This window comes from Prunus avium, chromosome 2 (assembly GCF_965620075.1).
Source record: "Prunus avium chromosome 2, drPruAviu1.hap1.1, whole genome shotgun sequence".
NCBI lineage: Eukaryota > Viridiplantae > Streptophyta > Magnoliopsida > Rosales > Rosaceae > Prunus > Prunus avium.
The window spans coordinates 28840314-28862757 of record NC_142285.1 but is presented as its reverse complement, the minus strand read 5'-3'; the positions used below and the strand labels follow the sequence as shown (position 1 = coordinate 28862757).

Sequence of the window (22444 nt, the reverse complement as noted above, 5' to 3'; positions counted from 1 at the left end):
TTATTATGGTGACAGACATCAATAGTTACGGACACATATGTAACGCAGTTATTTATCGTTACTGCAGGGTGACTAAAGCCTGTTGTGACGAATAAAGGTGACTAATAGTACCAATAATCATCAAAGAAAAAGGTCACTATTGTCTTCTTTCTTTGTAGTGATTTATTATTGAAGTAATATTCGTCCCAACGAAAAAACCCCAAGACAACAGATATATCCACTACTACAAAAATTGAAATAGACAACGGTTTTTTTGAAAACTGTCGTTAAATCGACCGCCAAATGTCAAACAACGACAGTGACACTACTACAAAAATTGAAATAGACGACGGGGAAACGCCGTCGTCTTTTTCTTTTTCAAACCGTCGTTAAATCGACAGTCGTCTTTTTGAAAGTCAAACTACGACGGTAATTTACCGTCGTCTATTATATGTAAAAACGACGGTTTTTAAAAGAACCGTCATCTATTACATGTAAAGACGACACTTTTTCTGAAAAAACCGTCGTTATTGAATGTAAAGACGACACTTTTTTTATAGAACCGTCGTCTATTAAATATAAAGACGACACTTTGTTTGAAAAAACCGTCGTCTATTTAATGTAAAGACGACACTTTTTCTGAAAAACCGTCGTCTATTTAAATGTAAAGACGACACTTTTTCTGAAAAAACCGTCATCTATTTAATGTAAAGACGACACTTTTTCTGAAAAACTGTCGTCTATTTAAATGTAAAGACAACACTTTTTCTGAAAAAACCGTCGTCTATTTAAATGTAAAGATGACACTTTTACTGAAAAAACCGTCGTTTATTATATCCAAAGACGTCTATTAAATCTAAAAAAGACGGTTTTGTTCCAAAAAATCGCCGTTTATTATCTGTAAAAATGATGTACTAATGTCATTTTAGATATCCTAAAAAATTATTTCTTTCATAAAACTTGAAGATTCAATTGTAATTACATTGTTTACCAATCTTGATTCCTACTATATCCATACAAAATACCATATTTATAACATTATAACCTATAATTACAAAATACCTGTTTACCCGTTTCTGTTTGTTTCCTATGATGGTAGGGTAAAGTTCCCCATTAATCCAAAGACCATGGTTGGTCAATAAATTAACTTTCTTTGTGTGTCGAGCGTGCCACCGTTAGCAATTTTTCAATTCTAACAGACTTGAGAGTAAAAATAACTTGCGCCCCAAGCTATTGACTTTGAGCAAACGATTGTGAATTTGGGTGAGGAATATCTCCCAAGTAAGTTCTTTTCTATGCCTTAGACTGGTAAGGACTTCATAATTTATCTAAATAAAATTGGGAAGTAAAGCAAAAATACAAGTGTTTGAAAATAAAAACAAGTTCAAGGAGAACTGTTTGAAATACAGTAAATGAAAGGAACTGCTAAGTCCGGAAATACATCAAAATATTGGACTTCGAATTCTGCCTGGAATGCCATTTCTGAGACTATTTTAGTCAAGCTGGACTGCACTGGATTGTGTGGCTGGACTGGACTGGACTGGACTGTCAAGCTGGACTGGACTGGACTGGACTGTCAAGCTAGACTAGACTGGACTGGACTGGACTGTCAGGCCGGACTGGACTGGCTGCACCTTCAACTAATAAATATTAGCTGGAAATTGATACCAATGTTGAAATTGGCAGAGCTATGATCAAGTTGAGTTGTGAGTGGCTGGGAATTCTGAGCAGAATCTCAAGGATAGCTTTGAAGGTCCTTGGTACCTTTGTTGGCTTTGCTTCTATTGAAGGCTAGAATGATCAGTGAACTGATTGTTTCTTTTATATTTGTTTTGTTGATTGTTGGGTGTCTTTTTTTCAGCTCTCATCCCTTGTATTTATAGGAATTTTGGTTCCTAAAAATATCTGGAAAATATCTCCTGGAAAATATCAGTTGTGATGAATATCTTTTCCTTGTAACTTGTGAAGAAAATATCCCTCTTTTGAAGGCACATGGATGTTTTGCAGAGATACTCAGCATGCTTTCTCTAAGAATTCCTTTTGAATACCTTCTGGCCATTCTTGTAACTTGTGCTTCAAAATATCTTAATTGATGAGACCACACGGGTCTGTAGTTCCTGAGACTTAAATGGCTATAGGAGATAACTTTTGCTTTTACCTTTCTATTGATATGGTCTTGAGTTAATGAAGGTCAGACCTCAAGTTTCAAAATATGTAATCTGGGAACTTGGGAAAGCTATTTTGGCTAATTTTATCTCTTGGAATGATATGGGCTTCTTTTCCAATTTTTGGCAAGTGGAGCCCGAATGGCCAGTTGGGCTGATGAGTAAAAAATAAGTCCAAATGTATTTTGGCTAGAATGGAGAGTTTGGCCAAAAAGTGCAAATTTTGGTACAAACAATACCATATCCAAAGCATTAACCTATGGTTGTTGTATCTTCCACAATTTGTACTTGTTCTCCACATTCAGCTGTCATCTTGGAGTAGTGTTCTAAGTCATCTTGGTCAAATGGATCTTATATTCTTCTAAGTTGTCATCTTGGCCTTTGAGCTACACTTGATATAAGCTGCAGCACCTATTTGCCATGTCATCTTACCTGAGCAATCAAAAACCACAATAAGATTACATTATCTTGCTGTCATTTTAACTAACAAAAAATATGCATAAGCTTATGCAGGAAAAGTTCATTTGTAACACGATACAGAAGAACATTTTGACTAACTTAGAGTTTCTTTTGTGACGTGGATGGCGAGCTCACCAAGAAGGCGCGATGGAGATCTGTCATCGAACCTCAAGCGACATCGAAGACCAAATCTGATGTTCTAGGATTTTCCCATCTCGCAAGGTCTCTAGATCTGTTTTCAAGGTCATCTTAACTAACAAAATATATGCATCATCTATACAAGCATAAGCTTATGCAGGAAAAGTTCATTTGTAACACAATACAGAAGAACATTTTGACTAACTTAGAGTTGCTTCTGTGACGTGGATGGCGAGAGCTCACCAAGAAGGCGTGATGGAGATCTGTCATCGAACCTCAGGCGACATCGAAGACCAGATCTGATGTTCTAGGATTTTCCCATCTCGCAACGTCTCTAGATATGTTTTCAAGGACATCGTCGTCGTTGACTGTGAATATGGCGTCGATGGCGGCTAGTGATGACTGATGCGAAGAACGATGGCGTTGATGGCGTCGCTGCGTCGATGGCGTTGACGGCGTCGCTGCTTCGATGGCGTCGATGGCTGGTAGGTACGTATGAGGAGTAGAAAGGTGAGATATGGAGTGTTTCAGATAGCTCAGGAGGGTTTCAAGAAGAGAGGAGCTCAGGAGGTTTCAAGGAGGGAGAGATAAAGTTTTCAAAGACGGGGGAAAATCTGAAAATTTGTCGAGCGCGAATTCACTTAAGTGACCTTTTTTTAGCGTGTTTTAAAAGACGACGCTTGTTAATGAGAGATAAGGTTTTCAAAGACGGGGGAAAATTTGAAAATTTGTCGAGCGCGAATTCACTTAAGCGGCCTTTTTTTAGCGTGTTTTAAAAGACGACGCTTTTTATAAAAAAATCGTCATCTTTACATATAATAGACGACCCTTTTTAAAAAAAAAACCGTCATCTTTACATATAATAGACGACCATTTTCATAAAAAACCGTCGTCTTTACATAATCCGTCATTTGTTTGTTTTAAAATTAAGTCGTTTATTATGATTTACAACGTCTTTAATTTCTTAATGCCGACGTGGTTTGTGGGTTTTATTAATAATATTTTATTCTATTTAATTCGAAATATTCATAATAAATTTAAAATAAATCCAAAAAATGCAACGTCAACTCCTATGAAGTCATTGAGATATTTTCTTCCCCCTTAAGCTTTAAAAAATTAAGTTTGAGTTATACAAATTTAAAATTACCACCAAAAAGAAAAATGTTTTCATGAGCCACAACATCACTTATACTTTAATGGTTTAGGGTTTAGGGTTTAGGGGGATAAAGGTTTATTTTTGGGGTTTAGGGTTTATGGTTAATATATATTAGGCCGTAAAACCATAATCCCTTTTCTAAAATTATTTAAACATATATATATATATATATATATATATATAATTTAGGGTTTATATTTTATGGTTTAGGGTTTAGGGTTTAGGGTTTAGGGTATAGATGTAATAAGCGTCATGTTTATTTATATTGTTAACGACGGTTTTTTTGTTTTCCGTCGATGATTATCGAAGAGCGCATTTCTAAACCATGATTTCTTTAAAATGACGTTGTACACACATAACAACGTCATAGTTTTTTAAAAAGCGACGTAAAAGGTTTTTCAAACGACGCTATTTTTCAAACCGTCGTCTTTATATATAATAGACAACCCTTTTTATTAAAAAACCGTCGTCTTTACTTCATAATAGACGACCCTTTTTATAAAAAACCGTCGTCTTTACATATAATAGACAACCCTCTTTTATAAAAAAAACCGTCGTCTTTACATATAATAGACGACCCTTTTTATAAAAAAAAAACCGTCATCTTTACATATAATAGACGACAGTTCTTTCAAAACAACCATGTCTTTACCAAAAAAAAGGACACTTGATTTTTAAAAGACGACGCTTGTCATACCTGCTGTCGTTGTTTTTTGGTCAGATTTTAACTCTAAAGAAAAGCTTTTTAATAATACGATACTTTTTTATTTGTGTGCGTCGTTATAAAAAAATTCTCAACAGTATCTCCATTTTTTAGTTGTTTAAGTCACTTATCCACGACGGTTTTTTGTTACCGTCGTCTTTTTAAAAACAACGACGGTTTTTTGTTCTACCGTCGTCTTTTTCTGGTCGTCTGTTGCCCTTTTTGTAGTAGTGTGATTAACCGTCGTCTATTAATTGTAAAGACGACGGTTTTATGAAAGAACGGTCGTCTATTAAATGTAAAGACAACAGTTTGTCTAACAGAACCGTCGTTCATTATATCCAAAGATGTCCGATTTGTTGAAAAAAACGTCGTCTATTAATTGTAAAGACGGCAGTTTTTTTAAATACTATCGTATATTAACTCTAAGATGATAGTTATTAACTATAAAACTGACGTAGTAATTTTACATTTTAGCTTCTTTTTTTTCTTGTTTCCAATGGTATTAGAAATATGTACTCAAATATGCTATTACCCACGCCACACACATATATATATATATACTCAAAAATTCTTTCTTTCATAAATAGAATATCAAGAGTACAATAGAACAAAATAAAATCTGAAAAATGAAAGTACTCTAGGGCCACTAGCTGAAAGCCTAATTACAATAATACACCAAAATTCCAATACCTAATTATCCTTTAAGTCAAGTTCTCCATATGTATATATGTATATAGAGCTATACATTCATCATCACCAATTTTCCTCTACATTCTATCTAAACTTCATCACTTTGTTCTTGGGTGTGTGAGTGAGCTACCTTCTTGCACATTTTTCCACAAGCACAATAAGACACAAGCTTGTACGCTCTCCAGTTTGCACCTGCTTCTCCCTTGGATGCAATTACTCTCTTCCCTTTGTACACTTTAACTGCCCCATATGGTGTCACCTAAATCTAAACAAAAGAAGGAAGAAAAACTCTCTAGTTAGGTTCTCCAGCTACAAGGAAGTTTTTTTTTTTTCTTTATACAAGGAGATGGAAAGGTACTTGTAACAGATCTAATATCCAATATACCACTGAACATTTCGTAACCAGCAAAAATCAGTTTCTCATCGACTGACCTCAACCTCAATAATAGGAGCAATAATAGGAGAAATAAAAGGTATAACTCACAGGGTAGAACTCAATAATAGGAAGAAAAAGATGTAAGTCAGCCTCAACCACGAAGAGAAGAGAAAACCTGAAAAAATGAAACAAAAAAATTAGTGATTTTACAGCAAGAAAATAGTTAGGTCCTAGCTCTAAGTGAGAGCCAATAAAAGCAAAACATTACACCAATAACTAAACGAGGGCCTATATAGCATAAAACATGTTTAACATAAACGAGGCCAATCTTTAAAAACCTACAAGCCTCCTCGGCATCAAAATCACCATCTAGTGATGTGTCTACCATCCCAACAAGACTTGCCATGTATGCGCTAGTAAAAAAAACCCCTTGCGCGACCAACTTTTGCGCGACGAAAAAGAATTCGTCGCGCAAAGTCACTTTGCGCAACAAAAGCCAAAACTTCATTGCTAAAAGTCTTACGCGACTAAATTTTGCGCAACGAAACACAATCGTCGCCCAAATCTTTACAAAAATAAATAAAATTAAAAAATTATTTTTTAAAATCTTTGCATGACTTTGCGCAACCAATTACTAAACTTCATTGCACAAAGTATTGCGCTACCAAGTGTTATTCGTCGCGCAAAGTCTTTACAAAAATAAATATAAAAAAAAAATTATTTTTTAAAATCTTTGCATGACTCTGCGCGACGAATTACTAAATTTCGTTGCACAAATTAATGAGCTACCAAGTGTGGGTCATGGCGCAAAGTCTTTACAAAAATAAATAAAATTAAAAAATTATTTTTTAAAATCTTTGCATGACTTTGCGTGACCAATTACTAAACTTCATTGCTACCAAGTGTTATTCGTCGCGCAAAGTCTTTACAAAAATAAATATAAAAAAAAATTATTTTTTAAAATCTTTGCATAACTCTGCGCGACGAATTACTAAATTTCGTTGCACAAATTAATGAGCTACCAAGTGTGGGTCATGGCGCAAAGTCTTTACAAAAATAAATAAAATTAAAAAATTATTTTTTAAAATCTTTGCATGACTTTGCGTGACCAATTACTAAACTTCATTGCACAAAGTACTGCGCTACCAAGAGTGGTTCGTCGCGCAAAGTCTTTACAAAAATAAATAAAATAAAAAATTATTTTTTAAAATCTTTGCATGGCTTTGTGCGAACAATTAGTAAACTTCGTTGTACAAAGTGTTGCGCTACCAAGTGTTGTTTGTCGCGCAAAGTCTTTACAAAAATAAATTAAAAATAATAATAATTTTTTAAAATCTTTGCATGACGTAATCCAAATATTTCGTCGCCTAAACCAATTTATTTTTCTTTTTTTATTTTGTATGCATAACACTTAAGAAATTAAACGGTATATATATTTATTAAGTGGCTTTAAATTTATTATTTTAGTTCGGATCGGATTTTTGTTAGAAAAATATATTATTGTAGTTCGGATTGGGTATTTGTTAGAAAATATATATTTTAAATTGAATATCAAATTAGTTCATTGTATTCATATAGGGTCAAGGAGTGTAGCCGTAAAAAATCATCAAAATCGAAATTGAAATAACCGTTAAATCGTGACTTTTCATTTATAACCGTCGAAATGTTTTGTCCTATTACTTGATCTCTGAATGTTTATTTTTTCCGATTTTTGGCGTATATGATCTCGAAGTTTAAACAAACAAGTTTGACGGTTGGATCGTTGAAACTAGTTTCGTAGAATGTGTATACCATCAAAATAATATATTCACTAACAATTAAGAGTTTATTTATACTTTTGTTAAATATGACATAAGATTTTGTGGTATCCACTAGTCTAAATATTTTAAATTGACGATCAAATTAGTTCATTGTATTCATATAGGGTCAAGGAGTGTAGCTGTAAAAAATCATCAAAATCAGAGTTGAAATAACTGTTAAATCGTGATTTTTCGTTTATAACCGTCGAAATGTTTTGTCCCGTTACTTGATCTTTGAATGTTTATTTTTTCCGATTTTTGGCATATACGATCTCGAAGTATAAACAAACAAGTTTGATGGTTGGATCGTTGAAACTAGTTTCGTAGAATGCGTATGCCATCAAAATAATATATTCACTAACAATTAAGAGTTTATTTATACTTTTATTAAATATAACATAAGATTTTGTGGTATCCACTAGTGTATATATTTTAAATTGAAGATCAAATTCATTCATTGTATTCATATAGGGTCAAGGAGTGTAGCTGTAAAAAATCATCAAAATTAGAGTTGAAATAACCGCTAAATCGTGATTTTTCGTTTATAACCGTCGAAATGTTTTGTCCCGTTACTTGATCTTTCAATGTTTATTTTTTCCGATTTTTGGTGTATACGTTCTCAAAGTATAAACAAACAAGTTTGACGGTTGGATCGTTGAAAATAGTTTCGTAGAATGCGTATGCCATCAAAACAATATATTCACTAACAATTAAGAGTTTATTTATACTTTTATTAAATATAACATAAGATTTTGTGGTATCCACTAGTGTATATATTTTAAATTGACGATCAAATTCAGTCATTGTATTCATATAAGGTCAAGGAGTGTAGTTGTAAAAAATCATCAAAATCAGAGTTGAAATAACCGTTAAATCGTGATTTTTCGTTTATAACCGTCGAAATGTTTTGTCCATTACTTGATCTTTCAATGTTTATTTTTTCCGATTTTTGGTGTATACGATCTCAAAGTATAAACAAACAAGTTTGACGGTTGGATCGTTGAAAATAGTTTCGTAGAATGCGTATGCCATCAAAACAATATATTCACTAACAATTAAGAGTTTATTTATACTTTTATTAAATATAACATAAGATTTTGTGGTATCCACTAGTGTATATATTTTAAATTGACGATCAAATTCAGTCATTGTATTCATATAAGGTCAAGGAGTGTAGTTGTAAAAAATCATCAAAATCAGAGTTGAAATAACCGTTAAATCGTGATTTTTCGTTTATAACCGTCGAAATGTTTTGTCCTGTTACTTGATCTCTAAATGTTTATTTTTTTCCGATTTTTGGCGTATATGATCTTGAAGTATAAACAAACAAGTTTGACGGTTGGATCGTTGAAATTAGTTTCGTAGAATGCGTATGCCATCAAAACAATATATTCACTAACAATTAAGAGTTTATTTATACTTTTATTAAATATAACATAAGATTTTGTGGTATCCACTGGTGTAAATATTTTAAATTAAAGATCAAATTCATTCATTGTATTCATATAGGGTCAAAAAGTGTAGCTGTAAAAAATTATCAAAATCAGAGTTGAAATAACCGTTAAAGCGTGATTTTTTGTTTATAACCGTCGAAATGTTTTGTCCTGTTACTTGATCTCTTAATGTTTATTTTTTCCAATTTTTGGCGTATATGATCTCGAAGTATAAACAAATAAGTTTGACGGTTGGATCGTTGAGTAGCTTTAAAATTGTTTATTTTGTACGTACAACACGTAAGAAATTGAATAGTATATATATTTATTAGTAGCTTTAAAAAAAATTTAGACTTTGCGCGACCAATATAATATTTCGTTTTTCGTTGCCCAAAACTCTAAAAATTTGGGCAGCAACAAAAAAAGGGAATTTTTTAATAAAAAAATTTTAAGACTTTGCGCGACCAATATAATATTTCGTTGCGCAAAGTATACTCTAAAAATTTGGGCGGGTACCAAAAATGGGACGCGGGATTATTTTGGTCGCGCAAAACTTTGAGCGACCAAAAATTCGTCGCACAAAACCCTAAAAATTTGGGCAGGCACCAAAAATGGGAATTTTAAAAAAAAAAAATTAAGACTTTGTGCGACCAATATAATATTTCGTCACACAAAGTGATACGGTTTTTAAAACCAAAATAACTCCTCCACCATTTTCTCAATGTCTTCTACCCTCTCCTCTCTCTTTCCCACTCCCCAAATCCTACCCTTTCTCTCACAATCACTCCTCTCACTTAATCTCTCATCTCTCTCTTCACTATCTCTCACTCTCACTCACTCTCTCATCTCTCTCTCACTATCTTCTCTAATTCTCTCACACTCACTTCTCCTTCTCATTCTCACTCACTCAAAATCTTGCCAAATGGTATATTCTCTCCAAATTTTAAATTTTTTTTCATTAATATGTGTTTTTGGAGTTAGTTTTGAGTTTATGCCAATTTTTTATTATTATTTTATGTTATTTTTTTGTTATTTGACAATATTTATTTCTTTGTAGGGAATTGTCGAGACTTTGACGGCTAAAGTTGAGGATTTGGACGCTATCGAAACATATCCTCCGCCACTACCACCACAATAGGCTTGTAGATTTTATTATTGTACTTTGTTAATTTATGTGTATATTTTGAATATTATATATATTGGATAATTTGACCACTATTTTTCATATGTAATTTTATTTTGAATATGTCAATTTAAATTAAAGTAATTAAAAAAAATAAAATCATATAATTAAATTAAATTTAAAAAGTAAAAATTTGAAAAAATTAATATAATGAATTTGATATAAGAGAAATAATAAAACAAAATGTCAAAAACCTTGCGCGACAAAATATTTCGTCACGCAAACTATTAAACTAGTTTATTTTAATTTAAAAAATTGAATATTTCGTCGCGCAAAGTAGATAATATTCGTCGCTCAAAGTAGTTAATATTCGTCGCGCAAAGTTGTTATTATTCGTCGCGCAAAGTTGTTATTATTCGTCGCGCAAAGTGGTTAGTATTCGTCGCACAAAGTATCTTTGAGCGACGTTAGTATTCGTCGCACAAAGTAGCTCTGCGCGACGAAGAATATTTTTCGTCACGCAAACCCTTTTTTCACGATCTTTGCACGACAGAACTTGCGCGACCAAAATTTCGTCGCACAAAGTGTTTTTTGTAGTAGTGAACACAAGAATGCACTAGTCATTAATAGTGCCTATGCCTAAGGTAATAGATTGGTTATCTGCAGTGTAGAATTCAATATAAAACAAATAATCAAACATATTTTTAGGCGAAGTCGATATGACATAAATGAAATGACTCAAACAACTAGCTACTACAAGCATTTCAATAAAAATTCAGCCTTTTCCCTCATCACCATGCCTTGCACCTGCTCTTTGGTAATATACCTTTGCATAAAGACGGAGGGCGAAGACGATTGTTGCGGTGACAATGGTATTTTTCCAGCTGCCTGTTGTGGTGGTTATGGAGCTTGCTATTTTGCCCATCAACCCCATTAATTTCTGGCACCTTTGGTTTTTACATCACCAAAATTGAATGAACAAATTCTCTTCTCTCTTTTTCTTGCTTTGTTCCAATGGAGCGGAATGGTTGTTAATTGATCTTCATATAAAATATTTAAGGATGCAAGCAATATTGAGTTTAGATCTAAACGTTGTTAGATATCTCCACCAACCACTAAAAAAATGTATATAAAGAGTAGATTTGGTTATTGATTGAAGGAATAGGAACATAAATACCAACTTCTACGGTTGTCAATACTATAGCTTCATGCTTTGATGAAGGAAACTGTTGCTTTATGTAAATTCTACTCAGACATGTTCGTAGACTTGATTTTTGTGGGAAATAAATTTATATGGAAAATGTATGATTTTGGAACTTAATATTTTTAGTTAGGTTTATATTTCTTATTGTTCAGCGGAGTTTAAGCGCATAGGCTTTAGGATTTAGGGCTCTAGCCCAAGTTTTAATACTAAACCAGAAACCATATGTCCATATGTATATCCAAAGTGAAATAAATAATAGAAAACACAAATTATTTGATTGACATTGTTGCATTTTTCATTGAATTAGTGTTTAAAAGATTTTAGGCCTCATTATCTATAGTATATTGGTTTTGGGTTGGGTACTCATATTCTAATATGATATTAGGGTATGCTATACATATGGAAGGGTCAATGGATCACGTGCTTCCATGTTACTTAATAATAATTATCCACATTCAGTCGAAATAGATGATGCATGGCACTCTGATTTTCCCCTATTAAATACGAGAAACACTTGTGTGAAACGGGTATGGCACTATTTTGCTATCCCCGACTAATTGCGACATGCCACAAATGATAACTTTTCTACGTGATAGTATGTGATTGGTTGGGAATAGCAAAACAGTGTTATTCTTGTTTCATACAATTTTTTTTGATTAAATACACTCTGTTTTCAAAATATGACTTGAAATATTGTACTACGTGTCTTGTGCTTATTTTGTTAGTATTGTTTGACACATATGTGTTGCTCCCTCAATGAATAAAGGTTTTTCAACAATCCAAATTCATGATTTAAAGAAGATATGTCAAGTTAAAGTTTTGAATTAGAACCTCACTCAAACTGTGGATGATAATGTACTTATCATCCTAAGTGATCGAAATTTGAAACATGTTCCTATCTCTCCACCTAACAACTTCATTTTTGTTGTTGTTGGGAATTTTGTATAAATACAATCATAACTTGTAAGCATGTGCACTATTATCACCTGAATTTTTATTTTTTATTTTTTATTTTTAATCACCTGAACTTTGTAAAGTGTTGCAAACCCACCATATATGTCTAACTATATTAAAGTTTCTATTAAGTTTATGCAAATTTTCATTCTTTTATTTTGGGATGCAGTGACAGACCTACACACAGGGCCGCCCAGCCAGCCGGCCGAATCTATGATGCCCAGCCAATAAAAAAAGAAACTCTCTTACTTCAGGATAAGAGAGCTAATAAGAGTGTTGTTTGCATCTCACTGTTTTCTGGAGTGCATTTGCTCCAACAACTTTCGGCGGCACCAACCAAGTGAAGAAGAGGACCTAATTGAATATACATCGCTTTGGTCGCTGCCTCCTTTTAGTGAAACTATGCGTTTTACTAATGGGTTGGTTTTTTTATTTTTAAATCACTTATATTTGAGCATGGCCCAACAAGTAATAACCCCTGTAAGCCCTTACCTACAGAAGCATAATCTAAATTGAATAAAACTCTTTAAATACATATCCAAATGTAATGTATTTAACTTAGAACTAATGAGTTTCATTATTAAAATAATAATAATAATAATAATAATAATAATAAAACTTAGAACTAATGTGTTAAATCAATAATAATTCATCTGCATATGTAGTGGAGAAAGCCTCCAAATGCAAAAAAACTTACTTGTAACGGGGATATAACTGTTTTGTTATCCCCAACCAATAACATAATGACATATGGAAAAGTTATCCGACGTATCACTATGTTGGTCGGGAATAACAAAAAGTGTTTTCTCCATTGCTTGAGAGCTTCTCTTCCCCATATGACATATAAAATTAATGTAGATGGTGTTGTCAACCAACATGACCATGTTAGGGGTCTAGGGATCAGGGACTCTCATGAAGAATTAGTTAATGCTGCTTGAAAACCAATGGTGGGCAGTTTTTCGCCAAAAGTGACGGAGCTGTATGCAGTGTGCTTTGGATTCCAACTAGCAGTATATTTGGGTCTCCATTCTATTGTTCTTGAATCTGATGCGCAAGAGGTTGTCACAGGAAGAAAACAAAAAGATCTAAATTTGGCCGATGAAGGTGTGTTGTTTGAGGACATTCGTTCTCTTTTGAATCAGTTCACCAACAGTGTGTGCCAGTATCAACCCCGTACTTGTAATCGTGCAGCGTATGCGCTAGCAACGTTTGCTTTATCTTGTTCCAAGTTAGTGGTTTGGATGGAAGATGGTTATGTTTAGATGTCTTCTATTTTGCACGATAATGTAATGTTTTCTTAATTAATACAAGTTATGAGCTTCCTATTTATATATATATATATATATATATATATATATATATATATATATATATAAAATAAAATATTTTATTTGTCGTATCATCCCCTTACCATGCAACATAGATTGTTGATTTTAATTAATTTTAAGCATCGGTGAGTTTAGTTGGTAAATTTTGTCCAATCGACTTTCAAATCATGAATCCGCCACTATTGAAATGAATACTACTTCAATAAATAGTGATATCCATAATAGAGTAACTGATACACACCATGATAATAGAGTCACATAATTTTAAATAAGGGATTACTTATAATAAAGAAGAGGGTGCATGTAATTAATATTTTGATGAAGCCAACTAATTTTTGGTGCGGGTGGTAGAGATCATGAGAGGCTGAAAGCCATGTTGGAGAGTTGCTTGCCAAACTTTGTCAATATTAGACATGTTGTAACCACACTCATGCTCCTTCCAGCCTTCCAAGGCATGCACTATGCCTGCTATGCGCCATGCACTCATCACCCTTCTTGGCAACCAATTCTGTTAATAACATAATTAACAATGCAAATTAAAAATATATATCAGTCTTAATTTAATAATTAATAACAAAAAAAAATAAAATAATTGCTTAATTACCTCACAAGCATGAACATTCTCAAGAGATGTGGGTGTCTTCATTGCCGGAGTGTAATGATAGAAGCAGTCTTTGCGTAATTTTTTTGGTGGAAATTGGGAGAATGGAAAAAATAATGTTCCTTTTGGTGCTCTCAGTTGTTCTTCTTCACTCAATCCATCTCCCACTAACCAAATCTGCAAATTCAATTAATTAATACATTTTTAATATCATTCTTAAGTGTCCAAAACATATTGAGAGAACAATAGCAAAATAGGATTGAAGAAGGTAAAATTTGTAGCAGATAATTGATACCTTTTGGGCATAACTTCTTGCAAGGACCAAACGACTCTCAGTGACATCTAGTGATTTTGTGAGCTTCAAATACTCGGTCTGGTTCAATGTAGCTACCTGAAATTATCGCAATTTATGTTAGGATATGGGGAAAAACATCGTCTCGTAGATGATTAGACCCAACATGTCAGAGTGGCTCTGGCTCCAGAATTTTTATGTCACCTCTATTATATTATATATAATATATAGACAACTTATAATTAAAGTCAATGGCCCCTTCTAAACCAAAATCTAGCTCTAATACCAATTGATGTAGTACAACTCGTAGGTATTCAATTAAGCACTTAAACAATAGAACAGAGAAGAATATAAGAGATCAAGGAGAAGAAATATAGATCGAAGGGATGAGAGAAATGACAAAAATCAGAGAACCGAGAAGGAAGGACAAAAATCAGAGAGTTTTAAGAGAGGGTTTATTCATGACTAAGTTAGAAATATTTAGCTCTCACATGTAACTCTTGATATACTTGTATTTTCTATTTCGACCCCCTAACTTTACAATTCTAGGCCCGTCCCCGTTTATATAGGTGATGCATAAATTTACCTGGATACCCTTTTGGCACAAAGCAAAGGCAGTGGCATAAGCAACCTTGGTGAGGTTGCCTCTCAGAAGAACTTGGGTTGTCCCTTTTGGAATGCTGTTTAAGATTACAGCCACAGCTAAGCTACTTCCATCCACCACCTTCATTTTCAGCTCAGGATGCCTGTGAACATATAGACCCCCGTATCTGTTCAGCTCCTCACCCTGCATATCTTGCAAAGTTTTATGTTAATTTTTTTATTTTGTAACCGAAATAATTAAAAAGTTACATGTTTTTCTTACTGGTATAGCATTGAGAAAAATGAAAAAGATAAAAAACAACCAAACCAAACAACCAAACGAGTCCCCTAATTGATTAATTACCTGATTCAAGAGACCTAAACTTAAAACTTTGACACCCTTTTCCTCTGCTTCCAGTATGGCTTCCTCAATCAAGCCATTGATAGCTTCATTTTGCCATTGCAAGAAGTACTGCAATTCATTTATAAAACCCAAAAAAAGCAGATCAAATCTCATTAAAAAAGAAAATAACAAGTGACCTATAAATTAGAAGTAAAAAGTTGGTGATGGTCTTACTTGCACGCTGTATTTGGGTATGGCCCAAGTTTGTAATCTTAGCTTGTCAAAACGCTGCCGCTCAACCACAAATGTACGGCCATAGATCCAAGTAACCATCACGGACCACAAAGTCACAGGCCACATCAACCATAGGTACCAGTTTGATGTATGAGGCTTAGAGGACAGGGAAGCAAATCCTAGCGGTAGATGATAGATGGACTCAGGTGTTGTTAGATGGGTTAGATGAAGAACATCTGGTGTTTCTTCCTTTCTCTTGAGTGAAGTTTCGTAGAGAGTATCTGAAGATTTGTCCATGGTTCCATAGATGCAGTCGTAGATTGGCATGAACAGTGAGTAATTGGTCCTGAATTGTGTGTGATGCAAAGAGTGGAACCTGCATATGTCAACATTGAATCAATCATGGATAATGATATATCATGTGATTTGTGTCGTCAGAAATTTACAGTCATAAAGATTGAAACTTTCTATATATAAAAAAAAAATTGAAACTAACAATAATATAGATATATCATATGACCGATAATATATGACAACTAAAAGCACTTCTGATTATCACGTTTGACATTAAAAATTTAATCTACTTATGAGTAATAAAAGCCCTTTTTGAAAAAGCACATTCAATAAGCACTTAACAAATATTTCAATGTTCTTTTATAAAAGTACTTCTAACAAAAGCGCTTATGTCTTCTAATAAGGATTTGATGGAAAATAATTTCCTATGTCTTTATCCAAGAGATGAGAAATGGAAGATTTATTTTCCATGTTTGTTAATAGCGGGAAAGTAACTAGGAAATACCATTTTATTTCATTTCCCATGTTTAGTTTGCGTAGAAATGTAAAACAAAGTTTGTTTAATTTTTTCAAGTATACTCAAATGAAATCAAATAAAAAAAGAGCCTTGTTAAACGAACCCTAAAATTAACTTAGTACCCCTACTACCAAACTATTTACTAAATTACTAATTTACCCTAATATAAAATGACAAAAAAAACATTATATTGAATTGTGAAATAAATGTAATTTTAATAAGTACACTCTATTCACCATATTCAACCCTAATCAAACGTAAGCAAAAAGACTTACTTCCAAAAACCTTAATATTAACTCCAATAATTTATTACGTCGTCATTTAGTAATATTCATTGATGCGAGTCATCAAAATAGATATTAACTTTGGTTTTTTTGGTTTAGATTGTAAAAAATTTACCAATAACAAATTCTCTCTCTGCTCCCTCCTCTTCCTCCTCCCCCTCCTTTCCCACGAAAAGTTTCTCACAACGCGACAAATAGATCACATCATTACATTCCTTCTCTACATCAATTCTAGCATCGCTGGATAATTGTAAACAATTAATCCTATAGAAACCTTATACTCTCTTGATTATGTAAAAAAATCCTGTAAATCTGGATAGGCCTTATTTTGCATCGTTAAGGTGTATTAGGGGTATTTTTGGTAGTAAAATAGGGTGTACTTAGTTAATTTTGCATTTTAATTTAAATATTAGAATGTACTTAGATCATAGGGTGTACTCAGAGTTCGTTCAACAACACTAAACAAAATGCATTTAATGCTAGTCCATTTTCCCAAAGTTTCCAAGGATGTGCTAGACAACCATTTCTCATACTTGAACTTACCAAACATGAGAAAGTAATTAATTTTTCATCCCCAAACCTCCTTTCATATGAACCAAATGTAGCCTAAGGAATTTTATATAACATGTCATGGTTAAACTAGGCCTATTAGCGGAAAACCCTAAAAAAATTAGGTTTGGCAGCTGGTGTGAATTCTAATTAGGGTCCACATGAACATTAATTACAAGCTATGAGCCACATGAGGAACGTCACTTGTGATATCATGACACGCGTGTCTCTACCAGCATGGTCCACATGGATATTCCTCCATACACGTGTTCAGGCTTTTCCTTTTCAATAGGATCATGTAATTGTACCATCAATGATAACACAATAATTATTCTAACAAAAAATGATTTTGTAATTATTTTTTTGTCGGAAATCATTTGTAATTTTTTTTACCACTAAATTATGTAAACGATATATGCATCGCTCCTTCTGGAGTCTATGTATGTAAAGTGGTTCTTCTGTACAATCAGTTGTGTGTGTATATATATATATATATATATATATATATATATATATATATATATATATATATATAGAGAGAGAGAGAGAGAGAGAGAGAGAGAGAGAGAGAGAGAGAGAGGAGAAACTTACGATGGGAGAAGTCTATGTATGTAAAGTTGTTCTTCTGTACAATCAGTTGTGTGTGTATATATATATATATATATATATATATATATATATAGAGAGAGAGAGAGAGAGAGAGAGAGAGAGAGAGAGGAGAAACTTACGATGGGGTGTACATGAGATACTTAAGAGGAGGGAAAATGGAGAAGAGCCAGTTTGGAATGAGCTCAAAATTGCAGTGTCCCATGTTGTTCATGAAGTCAATATAAGTAACATAGCCAGCAAAGGATATGATTGAAGCTGTCCCCGTGAATATTGTCGTCAACATAGGTATAGCAAAGAGTATGAAATATGCTATGTGCTCCGCGAATGGATGAATCACAGCTGCAAAATATACATAAAAGAAAAATAATAATCCATGTCAATTTTAGGTTACCTTTTTTTTATTAGTTTTTTGTTTTGCATATAAACTTCATTAAAACATTTTCACCTAAAAAATTTATATAAAACGAGTGCTGCTATTTGTGCCACGTTTCGTGACTACATTTCTGACCACTTCTTTAATACAGATAAGTCTTATATATATTAGTGGGGTTTATCTTTATTGAAGAGGTAGTCAATAAATATGGTACAAATAATAGAAAGTAAAAAAAAAAATCATTTAAACACAATATGCTCAGAAGAAAAATAGTACTAATTTAGGGTTATTTTTCTTACAAGTGATTGGCTCAGTGACAATAGAGGAATGGTGATGAGAATGGTAGCGAGAGTAGAGGAAATGATGGTGTAGTGCTCTGTGGAGCCAATAGTAGAGGTACTCCACTGGGCCAGCATGCAGCAAAATTGTCAGGAGAACCCCATTTGTCCTCCAAAGTGGCAGTTGTTGAGCCCCAGGCAGATGCCTGCTCCCTAGGTAGAACAAAATCCCATTGAACACTATTTGATCATCCCTAAATTCCAAACAAACAAAAAAACCAGTCAACAAAATCCCAAATGACGTTCAGTTTCTAGTAATTATATGCTATCTAATGAGAACCTAAGTTAGGGACTTTTTTTTATACAAGCGATAAAGAGAGGGGAGTATCGAATTTAAGACTTCAAGTGCAATGATGCATGCTCTTAACTGGGCACAAGTCTTGGATATTTTATTTTCAGGCGGATTATGAGATTACATTGCCAGTTTAACGTGTCAAAGTTAAGTTCTAAAACTTATTTAGGTCTTTATAAATGCTCACCAATTTCTTTCTCGGTCGACTTGCTCAAACTCAAGAGGTTTGTCAACGATTCGGCCATTGCCCTTGGCGGTCTGGTATCGAGACAGAGTGATCCATATCTGGTTGTGGATCATCCTCCACAGCATAAGTGGAAAGATGAGGAAATAAGATAGATCTTTCTCTTTCCCATCATTAACCACAAACGAGTAAGCGCCATGAATGATCCAAGGAGCCAAGATCACATGCTGCCAAACCCAATACATCACACAGAAAAAGAAAGCTTATCAAAATAATCCCACAACATGATGATGATGATGATGATGATGATGATGATGATCCATATATAATCATATATTAACCCATGATGCATATATAATGAAGTGTGTATAGTAAATGTATTCCATTTGAAGCATACAGTTCAACACATGCCATACTATCGATGTTCAACATCGATTAAGAGTGGGAACGAAAATGTTCTCGTGTTAAATATGTACATGAAAGACAGACGAGAGGGAGAAAGAGAGGTGGGAGGGTTTCTGAAGGGAGACCTTAAAGTTTCCAAGAGGAGTCCATGGCCAGTCAGTGAGAATTCCTGGTGTGGAAGCCATTGTTTTGTTTGCTAGAGCTAAGAGCTACTTTGCACAGGCTATAGCTTTAGAGGTGTTTATGTCTGTATATATAGAACCATTTAGCCACCACATTAGAGTTTTTATTGAGTTGAAATTGAGTACGATGTGCCTGGCGGTGCCTATAATGCAAGGCTTTTTAATTGGCAATTGGATATTTTTTTTCTTTCTTAAGATGTTGGCAAAATAGTTGAAGATGTACTCGAAGTCCAGTAGCAAGTGGTTCTGGAGATGGGTGGCTGAAAATTTATTATGCAATTATAGTTGCATGTCAATTAGAAAAACACTTGCCTTGTACAATTTCATATCATAGGTTTTTTTATTTATGAAATTTCATAGATTTTTTATTTATGAAAATTTCATGGGACTTTTTATTTATTAAAATGTCATGAAAAACTCAGTTAAGAAATACTTATGGGAAAAGTATATCCGAGTATAGTCGAGTGGAATGAATAATGAGTTATTTACACTAACACCCCTTGAGGTTTTCGGTGTTTTCAAAAACTCCTTGAGGTTTCAAAAATTACACAAACACCACCTGAGGTTTCATATTGTTTTCACAAAATTCATTTCCGTTGATTGTTTGTCCAAAAATTAATGATTTCATAACAAAACAAAAAGTATGTAAATGACAAAATTAACCTTAATGAATGAATGTGCAATCTAATCTCAAAGGCTAAATTTGTTATTTGGAGAAATTTTTTTATATAAAATAACCAATCTTTGGACGAAAAATCAATAGAAAGGGGTTTTGTGAAAACAATTTAAAACCTCAAGGGGTGTTCATGTAATTTCTAAAATCTCAAGGGATTTTGTGAAAGCCCCAAAAACCTTAGGGAGTATTAATGTAAATAACTCAATGAATAATATAAAAATAAAGGAAAAAGTATAGTTCATGTATAGAGTAATGTTAATCTACCACACACAACCTAAGATACTTAGGTTGTTATTATGTGAATTTGAAGTAATTAAGGCAACATAAAATATTTAATGTCATGTTGCCATCACTTTATCTAGCCAGAGAAAGATCCCTTATTTGTTGATAAATATTCTATTTTGTAATTGATATTTTATGCATATATGTCACATATTTATACCGACCAAAAAAATATATATTTATTAGTTTTTTTTTTTTTTTTGTCATTAATTCATTTACTTGAGGAAACAAAATGAGAAAAACAAAATTGTAATATTTATGCACATATTTACTTTTTCCTGACAGGCTGTGATCCTAACCCTTTCTTTATTTCTCCCACCTGCTTCTGCTGGTCCACATTGATTTGGTGTTTTTGGCTGAAATTGTCCTACTTGATCAAAACCGTAAAGAGGTGTCAAGCTCATGACCAACTTTCCGTGTATCTATCTTGGTTTATGTCTAACCATCGCAGGAAAATGGGATTCCATAAGCCCCATGCGTCTGCATAGCCTTTTTCGTGTATCTATCTGGGTTTATGTCTAACCATCCTAAATGGTTTTCATCATCACATATCATCTACATGTTTACCCTTATATTTAATAATACTTCAAAATAATAATGACAAATTAAGGGTTATTTTTTTTAAGCTCAATAAAAAAAAATGTAGATTTTATGATTGTGTTAGGGAAAAAAAAATTAGATTCTTTAAATTAAAAAATTTAAAAAAAAACTAGTGCACAAAATAAAAGTTTTGAGAATTGGCTCAAATAATCAACAAATTGAAAGTATAGAAGAGCTAATAAGTCTCATATGACCCACATGACCATGATATATTTAGTCGGCAAAAATATATAGGTATGTCATCATCAGCTCATTAGTGATTAATTATAGGCTTAATTATCGATGTGCCTCCTATGCTTTATCGAAAATCTCACTTTACTCCTTACATTTCAAACTGCTTTAATATGCCTCATGTGCTTTATTTCCGTGTCCCTCATTCCCTATTCTATCAATTTGGTTAGTAAAACCGTTAACTTATTGATGTGGCATAGGAATTTTAGTAATTTTAGATATAAAAATTCTCAAAATCTAAAGTAAATATAAAAAACAATTTTAAAATATTTTAATAATAAATAAGATTAGAAAGATATAAATAAAAAATAAGAAAACCCAACACCCGAATAGCCACCACACCTCCTACCACAACCCAACCCTTCCCCATCACCAACTACCGTCCCCAACCCATGGCTGGGGGGTGAAGGTGGCTAGGTGGTGGGTATCACCCGGGTAGGGAGATCATGTTTGAACCATGGCGGAGTGTTGGCCATGGGTGGCTCGGTGGATTGGATTTGGTTATGGTGGGAGGTGTGGTGGTGGGGCTAGCTATTCGGGTGCTGGGGTTTTTCAAAAAAAAAAAAAAATCTATCTTATTATTTAAATATTATTAAATTGTTTTTTATATTTAAATTAGATTTTGAAATTTTTTAGTAGCTAAAATTACTAAAATACCTATGCCACATCAACAAATTGACGGAATGGAGGGAACGGGGGACACGGAAATAAAGCACATGGTGCATGTTGACCCAATTTAAAATGTAGGGGGTAAAGTGAAATTTTCAGTAAAGCACAAAGGGCACATTGATAATTAAACCTTAATTATATGCTCAATAGGAATATTTCTTGTTGTGATATGTGGCGTCCAAATACTTTATAGATATGTTTACTAATTCGTAATCGGGTTAGGAGGAATTGATAATTGAGGAGGAGTTGGAATCCGGATTCCCATTAAAGTTGTTAACTAAACTATGTGGAATCGGGGTAGAAATGGTATTAATTCCTTATAATAAGTTGTTTACTAAATTTTTGTGAATCGGAATTGAAACTAGTTTGAGTACTAAAATGCAGCTGTTCTAAATAA

The 22444-nt window shown here is 33.3% G+C and overlaps 1 protein-coding gene across 1 annotated transcript; it reads right to left on the bottom strand.

Moving 5' to 3' along the window:
- Positions 1–13692: 13692 nt before the first annotated feature.
- On the bottom strand, positions 13693–19707 carry LOC110757365 (very-long-chain aldehyde decarbonylase CER1). The gene is made up of 10 exons (XM_021958955.2): positions 19533–19707; positions 19006–19229; positions 18488–18720; positions 17935–18154; positions 15563–15938; positions 15350–15457; positions 14990–15190; positions 14407–14502; positions 14115–14288; positions 13693–14018 (listed from the first exon to the last, which is right to left on the bottom strand). Exons 1-10 carry the CDS (start codon positions 19590–19592, stop codon positions 13839–13841), a joined length of 1872 nt encoding a protein of 623 aa, XP_021814647.1. The 5' UTR covers positions 19593–19707; the 3' UTR covers positions 13693–13838.
- Positions 19708–22444: the final 2737 nt, after the last annotated feature.

Excerpts from the sequence above, each read along its gene's own strand:
- LOC110757365 (XM_021958955.2), bottom strand. The coding sequence starts at position 19,592 with ATGGCTTCCACACCAGGAATTCTCACTGACTGGCCATGGACTCCTCTT. Across the intron at positions 19,230-19,532 it reads CTCCTCTTGGAAACTTTAAG|CATGTGATCTTGGCTCCTTG; the intron begins GTCTCCCTTCAG and ends TGGGTTTGGCAG. Across the intron at positions 18,721-19,005 it reads GTCGACCGAGAAAGAAATTG|GGATGATCAAATAGTGTTCA; the intron begins GTGAGCATTTAT and ends TTTGGAATTTAG.